The 22,246-nt window shown below is 40.6% G+C and overlaps 1 protein-coding gene across 1 annotated transcript in view; it reads right to left on the reverse strand.

Moving 5' to 3' along the window:
• Window positions 1-4,714: 4,714 nt before the first annotated feature.
• fig4a (FIG4 phosphoinositide 5-phosphatase a) overlaps window positions 4,715-22,246 on the reverse strand; it is a 57,877-nt gene continuing 40,345 nt past the window's right edge. Inside the window, exons 18-24 of the mRNA XM_030405633.1 lie at window positions 22,019-22,077; window positions 21,203-21,350; window positions 20,829-20,912; window positions 17,246-17,444; window positions 11,794-11,882; window positions 9,920-9,994; window positions 4,715-6,453 (exon numbers count right to left, since the gene is read on the reverse strand). Coding sequence (XP_030261493.1) covers window positions 6,276-6,453; window positions 9,920-9,994; window positions 11,794-11,882; window positions 17,246-17,444; window positions 20,829-20,912; window positions 21,203-21,350; window positions 22,019-22,077 — 832 coding nt within the window. The 3' untranslated portion in view covers window positions 4,715-6,275. The remainder of the gene's footprint in view (window positions 6,454-9,919; window positions 9,995-11,793; window positions 11,883-17,245; window positions 17,445-20,828; window positions 20,913-21,202; window positions 21,351-22,018; window positions 22,078-22,246) is intronic.

The following is a 22,246-nucleotide window of genomic DNA, read 5'->3' on the forward strand; positions in this document are numbered from 1 at the left end:
TCCAACATAATCCACGTCTCCAGAGCCTTATGGTGTTTTCTGGTTGTTCATTGACGTTTTAAAACCAGTCCCCATATACATCAGCTGCGTAACGCTACAACTACGTTTTGCTGTGAAGCTCCGGAGATGTGTCGCGGATTACGAAACTTCACCTGCCTTTCTGCCTGCATGTAGGTGGGCAGACAACTACTGAGTTTTCGCTTTTTGAGTGAACATTTGAGTCTTTAATAAGACAAGATGTCTGTTGGGCGGTGAAAGAGAGTAAGAGCGAGGGACGACGAGAGGACACGCAGAGATAAACGATAAGAGGCAGTGTAAACACGCAGGGGGGAGATGGTGTAGGTGTAACAGATGGCCTGGAACAAACGGCGGGCTAACAAGCTAATGCACTCTGGGAGAAAGTTAGCATAGAGATTTACTGTAGATATACTGTACAGTGTGCATAAACATGTGAGCAATCTCCAGGGACGGTTCGGCTCCATCGACAGAGCTGTTTGTACATTTATGTATAGAGACGGATCCTGCTTGGCTTCAGAGCGTGGTGTGTTCTGCATACCTGCAACACGCGTGATTCAACATCTCTTCAGAACTTCAATGTCAAACCAGGAACAGACATCTTGTTATACCTACTATGTACAGCTTTTTCTTGTTTTCTTTCTTTACCTTTATTTCTGCTCTCATTTGCCAATCAAGCTGAAGTATTAACTAAACTAATTATCTTAACTATTATTCTACAGTGAGCCATGATTTACTTTAGTTTTGCCGTCTATTGATCGCTTTTCAGAAATGAGATGAAAAAAGTTATGGTGAAGGTAAAATCAACTGTCATCTATGACTTGGGCTGGGCAATATATTGATCTTTTATCGTTATCGTGACGTCTTGTCTTAGTTTTGGGATGTCGTTTTATGGAGATACTGCTCAGGTGGTCACTTCACTGCAGCACAGTGAAATTATATCCACATTACCGATGATTGTCATCAATAAAAGTCACTTTGTGTTACCATTTTGTGAGTACCATCAGTCAGCCAGGCAATTTTGTCACAATATTGATATCACGGTATTCAGTCAGAAATATTGTTCTGTTCAATGTTGCAGCATATTATCGAAGTAACCGCTAACTGCTGCTTCTGTTAGCTGGTTAGCTCGGTTAGCCGTGCAACTAGTGAATTGGAATGAGAGCTCGTGGGACCAGGGGAGTGTTGATGTTAACACTTCTAGCAACTAACCCTTTGCATAGATCACCATCATGTCAAAAATTTGGTTGATAATTTGAGTTCCTTTCTAGCTGTTATCGATTAAAATTCTTGCACATTTCTTTCTGAAACAAAGTCCCGTGGTGGTCCAGCACAAGGGGAAGGAGTTCACCTCTCCATAGCCACATTGCCCAGTTGACTCTTCAACTGCTAAAAATCATCCCTTTTTCTTTTCCATGACATCATCTATTCCGACATCTGTTATTCCCCCTCGCGGGCCTTAAACGAAATGAGAAGTGAAGAACTGGTTGAGGACAGCTGTCAGGAACTGATTTCAGAAAGGATTTAATACATGTGGTTGCAAAAAAAAAAAAAAAAAAATAGAAATGTCAGATAACAATGGATGAAATGTGGAGAGGCAGTGGTTGGAAGCAGGGGGAGATTCAAAGCAGCAATATGGTAACCAGTTTTCGGTTTCCAGGCAACAGCTGTTTGTCCACCTTTTGTCGGTGGACTGAGGCTGGAGAGGGGGTTGTCTTCATTCATAAGCTAAGCGGTCACATGAAGTGCCTAGTGACTCATGTCACAGACCTCGGCAGATACCCGACCTCACACGGGAGCAAAAATACATCCCAGGATCGTTTATGATTGTTTTCTGTAGAGGGGCTAAATTCCCCAAATTGGGTTTCCGCCCCAACAGAAGCACGGCACCACTGGCGCCGCACGCAAAAACATTCAATCTTAATTCTATTCAGGTGAGGAACGATGGCGAGAGCAAAGCTACCCAGAAATATCTGTGACTGCATGCAGTTATTCATCCATACCCATGTGTGCTGAGAGGCTTAAGTGTAATGAGACACCTGCCATTAGGAGCACAAAAAAACATGGGGGAAAACAGGGCCTTACATAAAAGACCGCTTTTCCCTTCAAAACAAGAGACAAACTCAAACTGCCCAGTCGCTCTTCACCGCGAAAAAAAACAGACGGCAGCGCCCTCATTTTCAAGAGTGCACACACGCTCTCACGTGCTCGTACACAAACACAGACTTTACCGTAACGCTCTTATGGAGATATTTACTCAGGAAAAAGAAAAACAATGGAGCAGGTGATTAGTTACAGGAAAGGTGGGCAAGGATGCAGCAGCAGAGGAAAATTCAAACTATAGATGCAGGTTATCCAGAGGACAAATTATAAAAGAATAAAATAAAAAAAAAAAACACTTGCAGGCACAAGAGGAGGTGGAAAATGAAGGCGAGACAGCTGAACATTTAGGCCCAAGGATGTCTTCTTCTTCTTCTTCTTCTTCTTCTTCTACTTCTTCCTCGAATACTAGAGAAGAAATCGTATTCGACACTTCCACGCTGATACACACATTATCGCTCCTGGAAACCAAACTGAGAGGATCAGTCACAGAATGAGTAGCAACATTTATGACCCACCTTTTTTAGTGTCGCCGCCTCGCCAAAAATGTCATCCCGACCTTGATTTTTATGATAATCGCCTGATTAACGAGCCACTACAAAAACCTGTTGATCGCTAATAGCCCAGATTCAGTTAGTTTTGAACACAGAGTTTAAAAAATTAAGCACCCTCCGTAAACACAGGCGGTGGATCTGAACAGATGCTGGCAGCAGTTCACGTCCTCCACAAAGGCCCCCTTTTTTTTGTTTTGTTTAATGACACGGGTTAAGAGCTCATCATGCCCACAACTGATTTTAAGTGAGGTTTCTGTTAGTGCCTGTGAGCAGCTGCAACTGATAACAATATGTTCATGTACTGTTTCTGGGGGGAAACTGGGGATTTTTATAACCAAAATAATAATAAGATTATGTTAAACAAATGGATTGCATGTGACACCGACTGAGATTTTAAAGAAGATTCTGATCATCCCTGTTTAAATAAGACTGTTTTAGGGCCCCTAAAAAAGGCAAATCCAAATCAAATAAAGATATTTGGTATTTTCTTAATGTTCCAGGCAGAGTGGAAACTTTCAACCTTCTCATAAGAAGATACAAGTACAGAAAAAATTGTAATATTCACAGGCAAAATATGTAAGAAAAGGTGATTTTGTGGGTCTGATCGGCCGCCATTCCCAAAGCACCACTATCGACGAGTTGAGAATGAGACCCAAAAATCAATTTTCTTACACACTGGACCTTTAATGCAGCAGTTACAACTTATAAACTTTACTCACTGCAGCTCATGAGTACGTTATCAATCACGATAACATCAGTGTTCGATGACACTCAAGCGTTCATTAAAATAATTAAGTATCTAAACAAATGATCGGAGACAACATTGAGAAAATGTTATTTTAGTTGGGGAAAACCTTTTGCTATAAACAAAAGAATAGGGGACATTAAATTAATGACAACAAAGTGGGAAAACACAAGTGTCTGATATCCCGGTGGTTGAGGTTCTGCTGGTTGAATCAGGATCAGTTTGGATCAGTTTGGGAGCCATGGACAGATAAGCCTATGTAAACGGTTGTAAACTAGTACATTGACACAAAAAACCCCACATCATTTGTATAATATGTGTTAACTTTCAGCAACCAGAATAACAAAAAAAAATGTTAACTGATGTACGCTTATTCTATCTTGTGAAGGGCTCATTGAGCAGAGTACACCTGAAGTCTCCATAGAGCACCTGTATGTGATCACCATAAAGACCCCGCAGTGCTTCTGCTACCTTGTCTTCTTGAAACCCATCAACCCTGCATCTTCATCACAATAGTTGTTGTGACGTGTCAACTACTTCTCGGAAAACTCCTTCAAAGAAAGCTGTCCTTGTATGAGACATACAGATTGCTGCTGTTGAGCTTGATGTACCACCGGAAAGAAAACAAAGGCAGCATCTGGGGAGAGAGCTACTGCAGCGGTCCTATCAAGGTAACCATCAGTGTAAAATGTAGATGAAGCCTTCTGAGTCAGCTAAGACGCTTCAAAAGAGGGAGAAAAGGGGGGACTGGAGGATACAGAGGGAGAGGGCGAGAGGCTTCCTTCACTTTAGGTGAGATGTGAGTTGTGTGAGCTAGGTGAGACAGCGGAGCAGTTATTTTTCTTTTCTTTAATTCCCCTGTTGTTCTCCAACACATCACATGCTGGAGCACCCTCCCCATCGTCCTCAGGCTCACGAGGCACCGATGCAGAGACCAGTGGTCAATCAGCATGCCGACCGAATGCACGCGTGTGTGTGTATTACAGAAAAGGCGGACTTCATCACATTTCACATTTTCTGACACCCGTGAGTAGAAGGCTGAGCACTAAAAGAGTGTGATGAGGGAAGAAAAGCGAAAGTGTGATCGAGAGAACAAGAGGGGGAATTGGAGGCATGAGGGGTGAGAAAGGGAATGAAAGAAAGAAAGAAAGAAAGAAAGAAAGAAAAGACAGTGGAGGAGCGTGGGAGAGATGAAGAAAAATGACAGAGGCCGCATGAAACATTCCACTTTTGAATGCAAAACACTGCGGAGAACAACAGAAGCACATGTTTTTGAGCGGAGTGCAGCGAGGACAACGTGTTAATAAATAAGTGTTTAATTTAATACCACTGTACACGGTAAAAGCTGACATTGGAAATGTATACAAAACAAAATCAGTGTGTGGGATTGTAAACTAAGAAAGGGGATTGATAAACCCATAGCATCGTCAGTGATGTCGGCAGACACACAAAACATACTGGTTTTGTCTAATGGCACAATGCAATGTGCAATATGAGTGAAACTGGATAAACTTTTACAGTAGATACAAGTCATTATGTGAGACTGTTGTTAGGAGTCGTTCTTGACAATTTAATAAAAAAAAACAACAACATATACATATATATATATACATATATATATACATATACACATATATATATATATATATATCTCTCTCTTGGCAATTGTTATAGACTCAAAAGACATGAAACCTGTTTAATAGAATGAATAATAAAAACATTATAATTAAATCAGAGTCATCATGATGATCATCATATTAATGGTTCCAACATGTAAGTTTCAAGATTAATTAAACAGTGCAGTATGCAGGTATGTAAGAAATGTCCACCAATCGGATTCATACTCAAAACAAATGAGTAACCACTGACTGCTGCTAACCGTAGCTGCCATTAGCTAGTTAGCCGTGCAGCTAGCATTCCAGACTTAGAGTTCGATGAACCAGGAGGGTGTTGGTGTTTACACTGCTAGCACAGGAAGCTTTGGACCGTGACGGCCCGGGGCTTGCTGGTTAGCATGCTAACTAAAAGATACATAGTGCACCTTTAAGATTCCAAACAATTTATGTAAATGTACATATAGTTAAATACACTTTCTTTAAAGAGTTGAAATTAAAAATTTTAATTGATGGGAAATAACAAATGAAACAAATTAAAAAACACCATGTAGGTAGCTTCTTTAAGGCATGTCAGCGTGGTGATGTCCCGCCCCTCTGATGTGCACCGTGGGACTTTATTTCACCAATGACGAGAGACAAATAATGTTTTGATTCCATTTGAATTGGGCCATGAATTACATATATGTTGTTTGTTAATTTGAATTTCGCAGAAAGTCGCAGTTTGTCATAAAGCACAATTCAGTATTGTGTAAAAACGCTTAGTGAACTACATCGTCTCGATCAATATACTTCACCAACACCAACATGGCTGTCTGCACAGCACCGAATAATTCTGTGAGCGTTAAATGAGATCACGTTATAAGGCGACTGCTGGTCGCGTAGTCGTTCAATCGTGTACTTGTGTTGTAGTCTAATACTGTAACTATCTTTTGAATCAACAAACACAATTCAACGGGATCCATCATTTGTCCCTTGCAGTTCACTGCCATACGAATCTTTTTATGAAATAAGGTTCCAAGGTTGTCTACAGGATGGGGGGGAATTACTTTGCCTCTCTATGAATAAAAAACTAACACAACTGCAAACAGTTGAAGCTATTAAAACATGGAAATAATTTTGATTTAAAAAAAAAAGAAAAATCAACCCACATAGGTTAGTCCAAATCCAGTTGGTCTACTCCCAGGAGCAGTTGAAGTGAACTGGATAGTGCATATTAACCACAGAGATCCAGGATCCGTCCGCGTCTCACATGTATCTGTTCTTGACGTACTCCCTGTACATCAACATGTCGTCCCTGCACAGCAACCTCACTTGGCCCTGACCCATCATCACATGGCTCTCGAACTCGTCCCGGCTGTCTCGGTCGACCTGCGGTAGGGAAACTGCGTAGACGCTGTCCTCCGGGAAGCTGGACACGGGCTCTCTGAGGGGGGGGGGAGACAAAGAAGACAGGGATGGCCACAGGCATGTTGAAATAATGGGATGAATTCAAGAACTGTTTTTAGACAAGCCATGTGATTACTATCTATAGTCCCCGAGGCTAGAAAATGTTTGACCCCAACCAGCAAGATCCAGAGAGAGGGAGGGTCATTAAGAGGACTGTTAATGGAAACAACACGAGGATGGCAGAGATGGGGGCTTTTAACGCAGAATTACTCATATTTTCAAAGAAGCGGGACTCTCAATCATGTCTCATCATCGTGAGAGTAGATTATCAACCACGTGCCTGTCAGGTCGTCCACTCAGTCAGCTAGTTCCACAGCAGCTGCGGCCCTGCTGAGGAGGCTGCGCAGACACATGGCCATGGGTGCATCTCAAATGCACCTTCTTGATTGGTGGCTTTTTTCACAGAGACAAAAGACTGAAATTATAAACTCCACAAGTGTCACGTTGAACTCCCTAACTCGGGCTTTACATTAAAATAAGGATGGTGACCAAGCAACCAATTCGAAACCAAAAGATGCACAGACTCGGGTTGACCAATAGGCTGAATTGCTGAGATGTTTTTGTCTGCTACCAATTTTTTCAATCTCCTCCGTGGATTCTTTCCTTGCCATGTAAGAAAGTGCATAAGAACAGGCGGGTGGGAAGACACCTCGAGACATCCTCCTGCAGTGCACACAGCTCCAGCTTTTGAGAAAAAGACTCCTCTGCACTTCTGGTCAATCTGCACCTCATTTCCGATGTGGTGACAACAAATGCTCCCTTTATGTAAATGAGCGAGCAAAAATGGCGCATCAAATCAGGCAGAAAAAAAGTGTAATGGGCCCTGGTGATGAATGAAGCCATTTGGAAGAACATAAGAGCTAGAGTGTACAATAGATGTATTAAAGGTGGAGGGGAGCAAGCACGAGAGCAAATGCACAAAAGTGTAAAGGATTAAATTTACCCTTTTTTTAAATACACATTAAATGTCAAATGCTCACTTATGTGTTCTCAGCTGTGAAGTAACACACTGTTTCAGTAAAATGGCACTGGGCCATGCCATACTGTCATTTAAACAGACAAGTCTTGATATACTTTCTGTCTTTTGACTTGTGGGAAATATCTACACAAAGCGAACATCTCAGCAGCTTGTACAGATAATCTTTACAGCCTGTTGAGTGATGCGACATGTAGAGTAAAGCTCCTAAAATGTTTGCATTGCACTGTGTCACAATAGCCAAGATCCATAGATGTGAAATGTACAGATAAGACTGGAGACTGAGACATAAATCTCTATCAAATGATTCAATAAATATAAGACTGTATTTCCAAGAAAAGCTGCAACACTAAATTACACATGAATGGTTTGAAGAAAGGGAGCATGTCGTTCTTAAAGTCGGTCCTAACTACCCATTTATCTGATCTGAGCTGATTATAATTTAAGGAGGAAACAAATCATCACACCTGACTGATGCTTGAACCTACCACACTATTTATATCATGTCCAATTTAATCCCCCACCAAGGTTTGCTAATGCCTGATGGGTCCAGAGCGGAACCAGGAAGAGGGAGGTGACTCCCTCTCAGCGGCCCCTGTCAGTGGAAACACGTTTTGGGTGTTATAACAGCGTCTTAGAATAACACTGTTGCACAACAGCATACGACTCTGCTGGACTCTATGGACCCTGACGTGAGGAAATCAGTGATGGATGGGCGGACCGTGGAATGGCCAGAGTGAGGTGCAAATAGATTATGGGAGAAAAGGGGCAGATTTAAACTGAACATGGATGAAAAGACGCTTCGACTCCCTGCTGTCTGACGTTCGCTTTATCTGCCACCTTTGTGTGAAGCGAAAGGACTTTGGCCTTTTCTATCTGAGAAATTGCATTTTCTTTTTCAGTCAGTATGTACAAAAAGAGACATGTCTGTGACGTTTCATCCAACGGCATCTCCTTCAACCTTCTCCCAAGTCACTATTTTACATCTTATTAGAAGAGCGAGCGAGTGATCAATGTTCCTGTCAGACCAGGGCTGCATCACTGTATTTACAAACAGCAGTACAGTCTAATCTGTTTTCTTTAAAAAGGGACAGCAGTTTGTCACCAAGAATTACTTTTTTTTCAACAGACACAACATTTTTGGTGCAGATATTTGTGGTTACCGGAGGAGGAATCCTTGTGACGCTCGTGTATCTTCTGACTTTTGCTACAGCGCCACCCTGAATTTGACGTATATGGTTTTGATTTCGTGACTACAATTGAATGGATTGTCATGACATTTGCAGCAGACTTTCACGTCCCCCACAGGACGGGTCGTAATCACTTACATGTTCCCATGACCTTTCATGTAATGCCGTCATGGGATCATTTTTTTGATTCGTCCTTTAGTTGTGTTTCAACATCATTTCTGTTAAATTAGCATGTTAGCGTTGTGTCGCTGTGAGAATGTGAGCATGCTGATGTTAGCATCGAGCTAAAACCACTGCTCTGCTTAAATGTACAGTTAGCCTTTGCTCTGTACACCAGGGTAACAGCTCAGTTTTCTGAGTGGTTATAATCAATAATTTTGCCCCCGGCTATTCACAAGCTTGTTTCTGCCTCTTTAATTGTCCCCTGTGTCTATTTTTCTCTGTCCTTCATCTGTTTCTTGTGGTCTTTTCATGAACTTTAACAGACGATCTGAGGCTCCATCTGGTTTTCACTGAAATGTTTCCCCACGAAAAACCTTCAAACTCATGGCCCTCTTGCAGCGATGCTTAACATTGAAGTCTCGTACAAAATTAAATATAATCTTCAAGTAAAAAGAAAAAGAAAAACACTTGTAGTCACGTGTAGATATTTTAGTCCTCTCTCCGCTATTTTTCTGCTCTGTACACGTATCCATTAACCAGTCTCTATTTATGTTCCATCCAGCTATGATGCACGTAGTTATACCTCACAGTCCGCCTGACTATCTGGATGTATTTTTGGAACGAAAGAATAACAACTCTTTCTGTTTCATCTTGTGCCTCTCCTTCGAACACCTTTGTTTATGCCTCTCTCAACTTGAGTGGAGTTCACCGGGTTATTTTTCTTGACCACTGCGCTGGGTGACATAAGAGTGGTATTGATTTCCTCATCTAATCCTCGACAAGCAAACAAAGAGCCACATTTACTGTCTGACACTGGATTTGCAACTTTTTACTTTGATGCCATAAATCTGTAACGCCTGCTGCCATGTGTGCCAACGGTATACGCATATTCATGTAAGCATTTAATAAAGAAGAGGCAGGAAGCCTGAGAAGAATTAAAAGATGTTAATATAAAACAAACATGGGCTGCCATCGCGTCTCGCCATCTATTCTCCCTGATGTAATTAAATAAAAAACACTGCGGCCTGTGTTGATTTGAGTCCCGGTGGTGTGGCAATATTAACAAAGCAGACATGTGTGCAATACATCTGATGGTGTCACATGTTTTTACTCACAAGCAGATGATGTTCGCCAGGTTTATGCATTCGGTTCTTTCCACTCTGTGTTGGCTCTCGCCCAGATGTGCAAACCTGAAGCAAAAGAAAAAAAAAAACAAACAAAAAAAAACACACAAAATGAAAAACAACTGCAACGTATGCGAAAATAAAACACATATCTCTCGCTGCATTGTGCAACTTTCATCTCCATCGCGTGAAGAGCGGTTAACAAGAGGCTATTGTGTGAGTCATCTCTACAGGACTCTTAAAATGTTACGTTCATCGTGTCAATTTTTCAATTCAAATACTCAGAGACGAGCTTAACACGCCTATTGAGATCTCCAATGCTCAGAGCACATCACCGTCGAATCTCAAATTTCCCCCGCAGGTTATTTTTTTCTCCTGCAAACACACAATAACATGCAATAGTTGAGAGTTCCCCTCTGGCTCTCGCTTATGATTTTTAATATTAATGCACTGATTAGCGTTGCTCTGGCAGCATCTAACATCTCTGGAGCCATTCGAGTTCCAGCCTCAATAATGAATGCAGTTTCACTCTCATTATGTGGCACCACAGTCGGAGGATATGAACAACATTCTTCACCACAATTAGTTTTTTTTTTTTTACGTTGCTTCCCTTGTTTTAAATCAGGGCCTTAATACTGTACATACCATCAAAATCAACGTTACAAATCTGAGAAGAAGTTTTTAATTCCAGTCAGTGTTAAATAAATATTTGAGTGCTGGGAAGATGGCCCTTACATATAATGTGATTTAGAATTGGTGCTACTTGACCAGAAAAAAAACGAGATGAAGGGCTGCGGTTATTCCCATCTGCCTAGAAAGCTATATTCTTGATATATTCATATAAACATTTTTGGGCGAGGAATTAACAATAAACATCACTGTGGTTCATCATTATTATAGTTTCATATGAATGGTGAAGTTCATCACACTTGTGCCATCCTTGAAATTAATGAACTCATATATGTATTTGATAAAAAAAACGTATACTTGTTAATCCACAAACTGTTGCTTCAAGGACATGTGCATACACTGGCGACTCAAATAATACACTGGAACATTTATCCTCAGGGGGTTCAGGACAGCAGAGGAAAAAAAAAAGAAAAAAAAAAAGCTATTAAAGCTCCATCAAAAGCGTCACACTGGATAAAACGTGCAGTTCACATTCAAAGAACAGACAGTTGTGTTCGGTTTTCAGAGCTATTCACCGGAGCTCAGAACAATGGTCGGGAGCAAACTGGGAGAACTGACAGAATGAAAGAAAAGGAAAAAGACACAAAACGAAAGTCGAGGGTGAGGGAAGGGAGAGGTGGACAAAGAGCAGTGAGGTCAGAAGTGTGATGCTCATAGCAGGGAAGAGTGGGCGATGTCCCTTTTTTGCAAAACGACCCATACCACCCTGAGGCGGCTGCTGACACCGAGCTGGGTGCATTGTCCAGAACAATAAAAACACTTTCAACAGGACTGGCGAGGGAGGCAGGGGCAGTAAGAAAAATGAGGACAGAACTCTACAATTTGCGGCCGTCTGTATCAACGTGGCACCGAAAAACATGCTAGACATACAGTATACCGAGAGCTGAAGGTCAAACAAACACACAGAGGCCAGGTCGAGTTGGAAGAATTGTGTGTGCTTGTTACTTTCTCTGGCTTACAGCATCCACGATTTATTTTGTATATATTATGTGGCCTATAGTACATTTTAATGCATGGAAATGTGATATGAATCTTCACCATATATATGGCCATCAGGATGAACCGTAATCTCTTTCATGATCCTATGACTAACCACCAGCTCCATCATAGCTCCTAATTTCAGGTTGGCCAAAACGTGCATTAACTGTATCATGTAACAGCCTTGGGATCATCACCTTTCGTAAATGAGCAGGTCGTCCTCGGACGGAAACTCGGCCAGATTGAGTCCGTATGGCTCCTTAACCGACTGCTGTTGGTGGATCTCCTGAAGAGGTAAGAAGAGAAAAAGGTATGATGCTACATGAGACATGTGACTGAGACAGAAAAAAAAAAACCACACACACACACAGACAAAAACATTTTAACAGCAGGACTTCAAAATGATTGCCGAGATAAAAGAAAAGAGATGGAAGGTTAAGCTGCTTTGCAAACAGCCAGCTCCCTCCAGACAGAGAAGCTGCAACTGAAAATATTAAAATCAAACAGACGAGGTCATCCGGTTCAGCTGCTTCACCACAACTGATTCCTTAATTAGGATGGCCAGAGGAGTGTAATCTAAGCAACTATGAGCGGAATTTGATTGTTGGTGTCTGATGAGGTGGTTTCATGTTCAGGGACAGTGCCCTCCTGGGGTTCTTGCACACAGTGTCCAAAGTTTGTAGAGGCATAATAATCACACTTAACAAGAGATCGTCGGTTTAAGAAGGTCAGACCGGTTCAAGCTGTCCCCAGAAGGCTTAATATAAAAAGAGAGTCGTTTGAAAGATAAAGCATCAGTCAAAAATGAAATGAATAGCAGCAAAAGCAAGTTGGAGGAGAAAGAATTTAGAACCACAGTATGCTCTCATAAGCACAACACCTGAAAAGAAAACAAATTATCGTACAATATATGAAACAATTATCTAATGAGATTATTGTGGCTTAATAACCTAAAAATATAACAGAATTAAATAGAACAATCGTTACTCAACGCTACAGCGAGATAAAGGAAAAACTATTACCAAGGTTATTTCCTCATTAGGTCAGTCTCTGATTTATGTTTCCGTTTTTCAGTTTCTTAGCAATTAAGCCACATTAAGCCAAATTCATGAAGCTCGATACATGACAAAATAGCATTTCTTTTTTAAAAAAGGATTGCCAAGACGATCACCAAACCAGCAACCATGTTCATTACTTCTGGCAGCTAATAAGCCTTCCGATTAAGCACAAGCCTGATGATCGAATAACAGAGAGACTACTCACTAGTCAGAGGCAAATTACTTCCCCGTTAGATAACATGGCGAGGCTACAATCAACACGTGCACACCAAAACCTGATGAATGAAAGGTGTTAAAACGTTGCCAGGTCTCATTGAGGTCTCACACGCTGCAGATGAGGGTGGGAAATTTCACGTAAACAACATGAATCCACTAGCCTTGTGTCGTGGTGCAATGTCGTGGGGAGGGTGTTAAAATTGTGGTTGTGGGTGTTTTCTTGGCAGACATCGGGTCATTTCACAACAGAGAGTGAGCATGACCTGAATATCTTTAACGCATACGCACTGGTAGAAAATGTATAAAAGACTGATCTTCTATGGTTTATGTCATTTTGTAAAAAAAAAAAAATGCAGATACACGGCGCCAAAAGGTTTTTGAAAAACCATGCCTACGCCAAAAATGAAAAATGAAATGAAAAACTGTCTTAACAAGGATGGTGATAACTATCACTTTGGCCAGGGTACACGTGAAAAGGTAAAAATGTTGAATGAAGATGATTTTGATTCAGACCCTTCAGCAAACAGCTCATACCTGTAGACCCTAACGAATATTTCAATTAAGACACTGTAACACTCCAGGTTGCTTAAAATGTCCTGCTAAAAACTCACCATGAAAATTATTTGTTGAACAAATTAGGAATCTTTCTATAAATCTATTGGGGGAAACTCATTATGTAACCAGGAGTGGCCATGAAGCAGTCGCCGTTGGATGCCCTCTATGACCGTTCTGACAATGCAGCAATATTCTAAACGTAACGCATTAAATTTTCACTGTATTTGTATGGATCCGAGCTGCAGGGAGGGGAGAACGGATGAGGGTGTTCCAGGACTGTGTCCAACAAACAGCAGCTGTGAACACACACACACACACACACACACACACACGGAGGCATTACAGATACAATCACAAAGACACACAGAGCCTCGCACAAACACAGCTCCTGCAGCATACACATTCATATGGTGCATACCATACTTGCTTACAACACACACCCACAGGCAAGGCAGATCTATCCTTGTTCATGCGGGCACACGTACGCCCATATTGGGGGGGAATATGAAATGAGCATGTGTAATTACATGGCAAACGCCATAATTATCTGATGTTTAAATATTTCAACAGTTTTGTGTTGTGCTGTGCCCTGGCAATCCATTCTCAGGGACAGGCTCGGAGGCAGCGACACGAGACGCATGAGAGAGAGTGTGTGCTCTCGACACGTGAGCGAGCTGTCCAGCCCGAAATATTCATGACCAGCTCATTGCTCAAGGCCCCGAGAAGACAGAGAAAACGTACGGAAAAATACATCATAAATCAGCGGGGGATAGAGATGGATGGAGAAGGAGGGAAACCTCCGCCTCTAACTTTGTGGATCAGAAATGGTTGATTGGAATTTCTCCTGTAGAGATTCTGCGCTCAGTAGAATCTTTTGATGCATAGAAAATAATGGTAAAGACAATTTTGTAGCATCTCCACTATCAATCTATGTATGTGGTAACTGGCAGCTGACACCAACCACATATTGGCTTATACAACATGCAGCAGTGCACAAAGAAAGAGAAACAGAGAAAAAGATGCCTTTTAAAAACCTGCACTTGTGTGATTTGTAGCTACTTAACAATAAGTAAATAAATAATATATTGCGCATATCATATTTATATTTTCTACAAACTTAGGTTTTTCTTTTTTTTCCTCAGTTAAAGGTCCAGTGTGAAAGTTATAGTGGCATCAGGTGATGAGGCTGCAGATTGTAACCAACTGAACACCCCTCATCTCGCTGTAGAGCCAGTTTTTTTTATTTCGACCGTTCTGGGCTCTTGTAGAAACATGGCACTGCAACATGGCAGACTCCGACTCCGACTCCGGCTCCGACGAGGACCGGCTCCTCTGTACAAATAAAAGGCTTGTTCTAAGGCAACTAAAACACAACAATTCAAAGTTTCATGTGATTATGCATTAATGAACACATAATATTCATACATGAATATCATTTCCAATTAAACCCATAGTTCCCCCTAAAACCTATGCACTTGTCCTGCAAAGGAGTAATTTAAATTTTTTTGCTTTCTCTACTCTCATATATGTCTGTTAGAAATAAAACTGTAGCTAGGGAGACAGTTAGCTTAGCACAGCATAAAGACTGGAAGCAGTATCCTGCCACTATGAGAAATAGTACCAGCACATAATACCCTCTAAAACACAACTTGTTGGATTTCTGGTTTTGTGCAGATCAAACAAATCAGAAATAAAGTGTTCCTTAGTTACTCTAAGAGGTGCTGCTGGGTTTAGTTTTACACCTGCAGACTGAGCCACCACGCTAGCCATTTCCCACTGCTTCCAGTCTTTATGCTAAACTAATTTCCACCTGACTGCAGTATCAATATTCTCAACTAGTACTCTTCTCAAGTTCTTAAATATGACATATTAACATGAAAGACAAGCAGCTTCAGGGGAAGCTATCTATCCAGTCAAAGACTAAGCAGACACGATAATCATGGACCGTTAATGTCTACATTTACATAATTTGCTGAGACATTGCACTAAAAACCACATGTGTCAACTTCATGGTTGCATTAAGTAACGAGTGAGGAGGAAATACAAGTCTTCTCACATGGCTACGTGGCTTTTATAATTCCTGTAACCGTAGTAGCACTGCAATCAACTACCTTGTGCATCCTCAGGGACTCCTTGGCGTCCGTAAAACCGCCTCGTAAACTGAGGAATTAAGGAGGACACCGGTTTCCTGGTGCCTTTGACTCATCCTGTTGACACACTGACCCACTACCAGCCGGGATTAATGTGCTCTTTATACGTGCTTTTGTATAGAATCTGGGTCAGTGGGGGGGAACGTGCGAACAGTCCACCTGGGGCGTGAAACAGATACCAATATAGTGATGATGCATTCTGGGAATTAGTCACGGCCAGTTATAAAGGCAGCAGTAAGAGCGGATATGTACTTTATCTGTGGGTGGGTAGTGAGGAGTTTGAAATGTTTTTCCCCCACTTAACTGAATGAAGAATACACTGATACTGAATGAGGACACTAGCTTGATGGCTGAAAACTTTAAACCTGCACTACAATTATTTACTGTAACACATTATAGGGATTATGATGTTTATCTGAGTTTCTCAGAAGTCATGACGTCATGAACTTCATATCCCGGTTAACTTCAAACATGCCAACACGCTGAGGCAGAAACTTGTCCCAGGCAAACCAACCCAGGCATTAACAGAGTAATGTAGTTTATGCTGTTCAATGTAGCCAGGAATGCACAGATTTGTACATTGGGGAGACAAAATATCCTTTTTATAAACAAACGGCACAACACAGGAGGGCCAACTCCTCAGGTCAAGTCATTCCTTTGAGGACAACAGTGTAAACATCTTGTCCTTAATGACTCTATAAGGACACTTCCACACAGAGTTTAAAAGTCTGCCAACTCCTCTATAGCTACTTAGAACTGAAGAAGCCTCTTGGATGAGAGGTGAAATGACTTCGAGAAACTGAAACAAGTTCAGCTGCCTACGATACAGCACTTAGAATTACCGTGACCTGAATGACCGAAAGCCTTCATCAACTGGTAATAAACAATGATATTGTCAAAGCAGACTCAGACCACATTAACCTTTGCAAAACACTAAGAGGAGATTAAATGAGACCTTAAAACTGAAGGCTAGACACCTGTCGGTGACCATGTATCACCCGAGTTCCTAAAAGCAGACTCCCAATGCACACGTCCTAGATACGCTCCTTTATTATACCTGGGCCTTAGAGGAGGAAGCCAAAGAAGAACAGGATCTCTGTGCTACATTTCCCATGAAAGCAACACAAAGACTAATATTTCTAGCAAATCTAAGCAAAATCCTGGTCATGCTGGACACAGTAATGAGGCTGTAGCAAGAATGTTTCCCGTACAGATGACAGTAGAAAGATTCAGGTTAAATTGGTGCTTCAGGTTAAATTGGTGGCAAGGGAAAACGGGTAGAAAAAGAGGGTGAGTAACTTGCTGTATACCCCTCAGTCTGACGCAAATAGATTACAGAACTAATTTCTTCTGGAGTTCTCCAGGGAGGTGGAGAAGAAAATACAATCAGGATGACATATTCAAATTGGAATGGAGAATGCTTTTGAGGCACAATCAGGTGGCATCACCACATCTTGAACTGCGTTGACATTTCCCCGAGCTCCTGTGGGAAGATTACACATCCTTGACTCATTAGAGAAGCTCATCTGATAGGCTGCTTTATTTCCTCTAGTGATATAAAAATAGATTGTTTTGTTTGTTTGCAGCTTAAATGCATTTCTTTGACACCGTCTTTGAACATGTCAATCTTTCTCCAGACATTTGTCAGTAGATTCTTTCTGTTTTCATACCTCCCCCGTGCGAGTGCTCTCCCCAGACTCTGTCAGCAGTTTGATGGGCGTAGAGCGTTGGGACACGGAGCCATCGTCGTCCCGGTCCTCCTCCGAGTCGTCCTCTGACGTGCTGCTGATGGCTTCCTCACTTGGCGGAGGGGGCGCGCTGGCTGCCGTCTTCCTCTGGAGCAGTGTCTCCTCCTTACTGCTCTTGTTGCTGCCAATATCCACAAACATCCACAAAAATTTGCATGTGCACGAACAGAACAATGCACAATGACATGTAAGCTGGCAAGCAATTCGCTGTAAGTTTCAAGAATATCTGCATCTCTATGTTACTGAGACTTCGGATCATTTAAAACAGTGAAGCAGCTGGTGAGTATTTCAAGAAATTAACTGGCCAGCAAAAACTCAATGTACTTTAACAGCTCCTCCTTAAAGAAAACGGACAAATATCTGAAACAAACTTTCTTTTCTGCATAAATAAGAAAGAGCTCAGACCTGTCATCCTTCTACAGAAGATGCCCAAAGTCCCCTTTCACTTCATTTTGCAACTATAATACTCTAAACTCCTGCCAACAGAAAGCCTGGGTGAGTCATGAATGTTGTTATCATTCAGAATTATTAGTTAACAGTCCAAACTCCTTCCTCTCCCTCGTGTTCAATTCTACAAGAACAAAAGTTATTGCAAAAGTTGGACATTGTTGAAAGATGTTGAAATACAAGACAGTTACCAGAAGGAGAAATCTAATTTGGTTCACTAAAGCTTCTTAGAAAAAGTGGTTAAAACTACTTTGTTTAAAAATAATAATAATAATCAAATTAACAACAAAATTCATCACAACTGAATAACTGCAAAAACAACATGAAGTCATGAGAAAGGTCAAGGCCTCTCAGCTTTGATTTGATTTGATTTTGGTAAACAATGTCAGACAGACACTTTCCACAATCCAGGTGAGGGGGTAGCCAAGAAACGTTTAAAATAGCATGTAATAACTTCTCTGTTCCTATCCAGCAATAACAAATACTTATGAGTAAATGAGTAAAATCCTTTGTTGTTGTTTGTCACCAGAAAAGTCATATAACTCCTTGAATCACTATGCAACTATGAATTTAGTTGAACCCTCAGCAAGCTACAAAAATATAGTTAAACTTTGAAGCAACATCACATAGAAATTGGCATTTTGTGTTTTGAATGCAACACCACTGCTGTAAATGCAAATCCTAGGTCTATAACAATTTGTTGGGTGTAATGTAGGTCCTAACTTCAAACAAAACTCATGCATCATAACAATGTTATGTGTTGGAAAACTTGAATGTTTAAGTAAACATGTATGTAACGCTGGTGACTCCTGGGTGTCTACCTTTTGAGTTATACCAGGCATAACTAACGGAGAGGAAACCTGAAAGTCCTTAAATTTTCTTAAGGCCAGGGAGAGCCTGCTGATACCACAAAAGGAGCATTAAGCGGAGGACCTTTGGATTTCTCTGCCCACCATGACCATCTGACCAAGAAACGTGTCCAAGAAGATGAATGATTAGATGTATGGAATTGAAAGTGGTGTGCGCCTGCATTTGTGCACATGTGATGTGTTGAGGTTCAGAGCCAGTAAGTCAGATAAGACGTAACTGCCATGCGCCGTACATTTCAACGGCCAAACTGAAAAATACATGCGACCTTGATGCCATGCTACATAAAAGATTTATCATACTCTGCCATAGCCAGCCCCTGCCAAACACCATTTTAGACGGCAACCCTAAATTAATGGAAAAATGTCAGATTTTTTACTGATACCGAAATTATATGCTTAAATCACACAGGGATAGACTGGATTGGCAAAACATAAATAAAAATGAAAAGAAACTCCAATGGAACTCAAATAACATTTCTGAATAATAGATGCAAAAAGTTATAGTTACATATTTTCTATCTATTTTATAATAACCTTTTAATTTTTGTTTGACTTTTTATGGGTGTTTTTTGTTTGTTTGTGTGTTTTTTTGTTTGTTTATATGTGTCATTAAGTTATTCAAAATTTTTGTGTTTTATTTTGCCAAGCAAGCATTTGCTCCCCCAGGAACAAGGCATTGTAAATGAGATAACCATGAGCTACTATGAGAAACAATAATATTATATTTTATGTCCAAGAACAAATTTCAGTTGTGATACAGGGAGATATTAGGGAATATTACATGAAACTAAAATGGTGGAAAACTTCTAAAATTGGACCTTTATGAAATTATGGACAATCAGGTTTCATTTGCTTCAGTTACAGACTTATATGTATACTTCAATTTCTGATCAAATGTTGAATTAGATTGGTAGAAATGGGCTATCTACAATACAGAGGAAAAGCATAATGAAAGATCAATGGTTAACACATATGGTTGACAGGAAACTAGTTAGAGCTGTGGTCGTGAATTTTACTGCTGCAATAGATGTCATTTACCATTTTTCTACTTCAGCTCTTGCTTGGAAGAAGGAGAACAGTGAGCATTTGAAAATGGTATTCCTTTCTGTAAAAATACCTACTGTGAGTGTTCCACAGGGAAGATACTTGGGCCCACTTTAATTTTCAATTTTCTAAATAATTTGGGTTTACAAATGCCAACTTTACGTATGCGGATGTCTGAACGTTGTTTCAGGCTTCACAAACATTAGTGGAGCTCAGAGAGAAACTACATATTGAGTTGCACTGTAACTTAATTGGTGAGAAAGAACAAATTGGAACCGAACATTGCTTAAATCAAATGCATTGTTTTGGGTAGATTGATCGTTCTTCCTAAAGCCACTGTGTGTAATACTGAGATTACAGAGATGCATTAAAAAAAAAATAAAAAAACACACACAGAAGGAGCGTTGTGTTCTTCTGTGCTCTGGTAGATGTCATTCAGAATAATCCACCACATTTACATACTGTTTTTTTTGGTCATCGGTACAATACACATCACGTGAGAACTGGTCATCTGGTGGTGTTGAAACAAACTTTAGCAACTATTGTTTATCTCTTCTGATTCATTTTTTAATTTATGCGTGTCTCATGAGCGTCATTTCACTTAATTCATGATCTTTACATTTGGTTTGTTTTTCAATCTTTCATAATAAATGCTGTATATTTCCAAATCATCTGTTTTACTAATGTTACTGTGTGGAGGAGGACTAGTGACCACTTTGTAAAAGCGAATGCAGATCCACACGAATGATCAAGGAAACGCATTAAAGGAAAACATGGAAGCAGTACAGTACATTAGACTGTAGAAGTGGTCATGCTGTGTCAATCATGAGCCACTGGCACATGAGGCTTCTAATCTCATGTGGGCTTCTAGAACGTGAGTGCAGGGGTAATAAATCTAAAAAATAAATGCATTGGTGTACACACACAGACAGTTGTGTGCTGAACGAAGACAGGACAAAGGGACAGAGGCTTGTTTTTGGTTACCTGAGAACACGGTGTCAGATGGAGCTGTGTTTACGAGGACACAGTGACATGGGGTTTATTTTATACAACATAACCAAAAACAAAAACAAAAACAAAAACAAAAAAATCATCATCCAAAACATCACAGATGTAGACATGTACAAAGCTTAAAATGCACTCACGCTAACACTGATTTTCCGGTTTCCTCTGGCTTGCGAACTGTGAACGGGCTTGGGTCCACTCCGACTGTCTTGGGCATGAATTCCCTTCATGAACACAAATCAGAATGAATCCCATTAGTCGGCAGCCCACAGCACCATCACAATAATTGCTAATGAGTATTTAGCACATTATCTTACATCATAATTTCTCATCAACAAAATCTTCGACAACTTGGCAATGTCAACAACAAACATTTCACGCATGTTTAAGCAGTAACTTTGACACTTCAACACAGCAATATATGTGCCTGCACAGTCTGATTACTCTTTTTTAGTAAGCTTTTGTGTAGAGGTTTTTGTATATATATTAGTTGTTTGAATTAATGTGTATTCACCTTGCAGAGTTGGTCATGGCGATGCAGAATGTGTCATCAAAGGAGGTAATTTCATATGGTTTGAAGAATTCTGTGTAGATGTCAATACTCTCATCGAAGCGGTTCACACTCTTCACTTTGACCTTCTTCATGGTTTCCTCACAGGGGACTGCATCCACACAGGAGCGCGCACAATTAAGCCACAAGCAAACAGAGAAAAAAACAAGACTTACAGAATAAGTAAGGTGATATTTTGTCAAATCCCATACTTCACCCCATGGAAAAACCAAAACCAACCAAGAATATAACTATGTATTCCCTGTGGAGCTGAAGCCTGATATTACTTATACTACTGTGCTGGAGACCTCGATGGTTGTAGAAAGCAAATAAAAACACCCCAGTGAGTCACAACTTTACCCACACAAGCAATGACAATACAATTAGCTTCAGCTGTACTGATTTTTGTGCAGATTTGCGAATGTTAGCATGCTAATACACCAAACTAAGACAGCACCATTTTAAATTGTAAAGAGGGCAGTATGTTTACTGGGGAAGCTACAGGTCACAGTTCCCTGTATTAGCACTACCATTTTTTCTTTCCTCCTACCATTTCTTATACCTTAACACTGACTATTGCACCATATCAAATACACATCCAATGCTAGGGTACAGGTATATGTGGCGCTGCTGTGAAGTAGCAGGGTCTGATTACTAACTCCTAAATAAGTGACCTAATATTAAATCCCTGCATAGGGAAACCTAAATCCCTGCAAACACTACATACAGTATTATGGATATGGCAGATATTATTACAGATATTGTATTTTGAAGACATACCTTCATCATAGGCAACAGGAAGGTAGGACAAGATACCGTCTGACCACCACAGAGTATAGCTGGAGACAGACAAGATACATAAATGTGTTAAAACCTTCCAAAAAGCTTTTCAAAGACTGTTGTGTTTTCTGCACTCTGCACCTTCTGTCCTAGGACTCAACATAACCTAGATATGAAAATTGACTTAGCCAGACCACCTACTGTAAAACTCCTGAATACACCCTGAGC

The sequence above is a fragment of the Sparus aurata genome, chromosome 22 (assembly GCF_900880675.1).
Source record: "Sparus aurata chromosome 22, fSpaAur1.1, whole genome shotgun sequence".
NCBI classification, from domain to species: domain Eukaryota; kingdom Metazoa; phylum Chordata; class Actinopteri; order Spariformes; family Sparidae; genus Sparus; species Sparus aurata.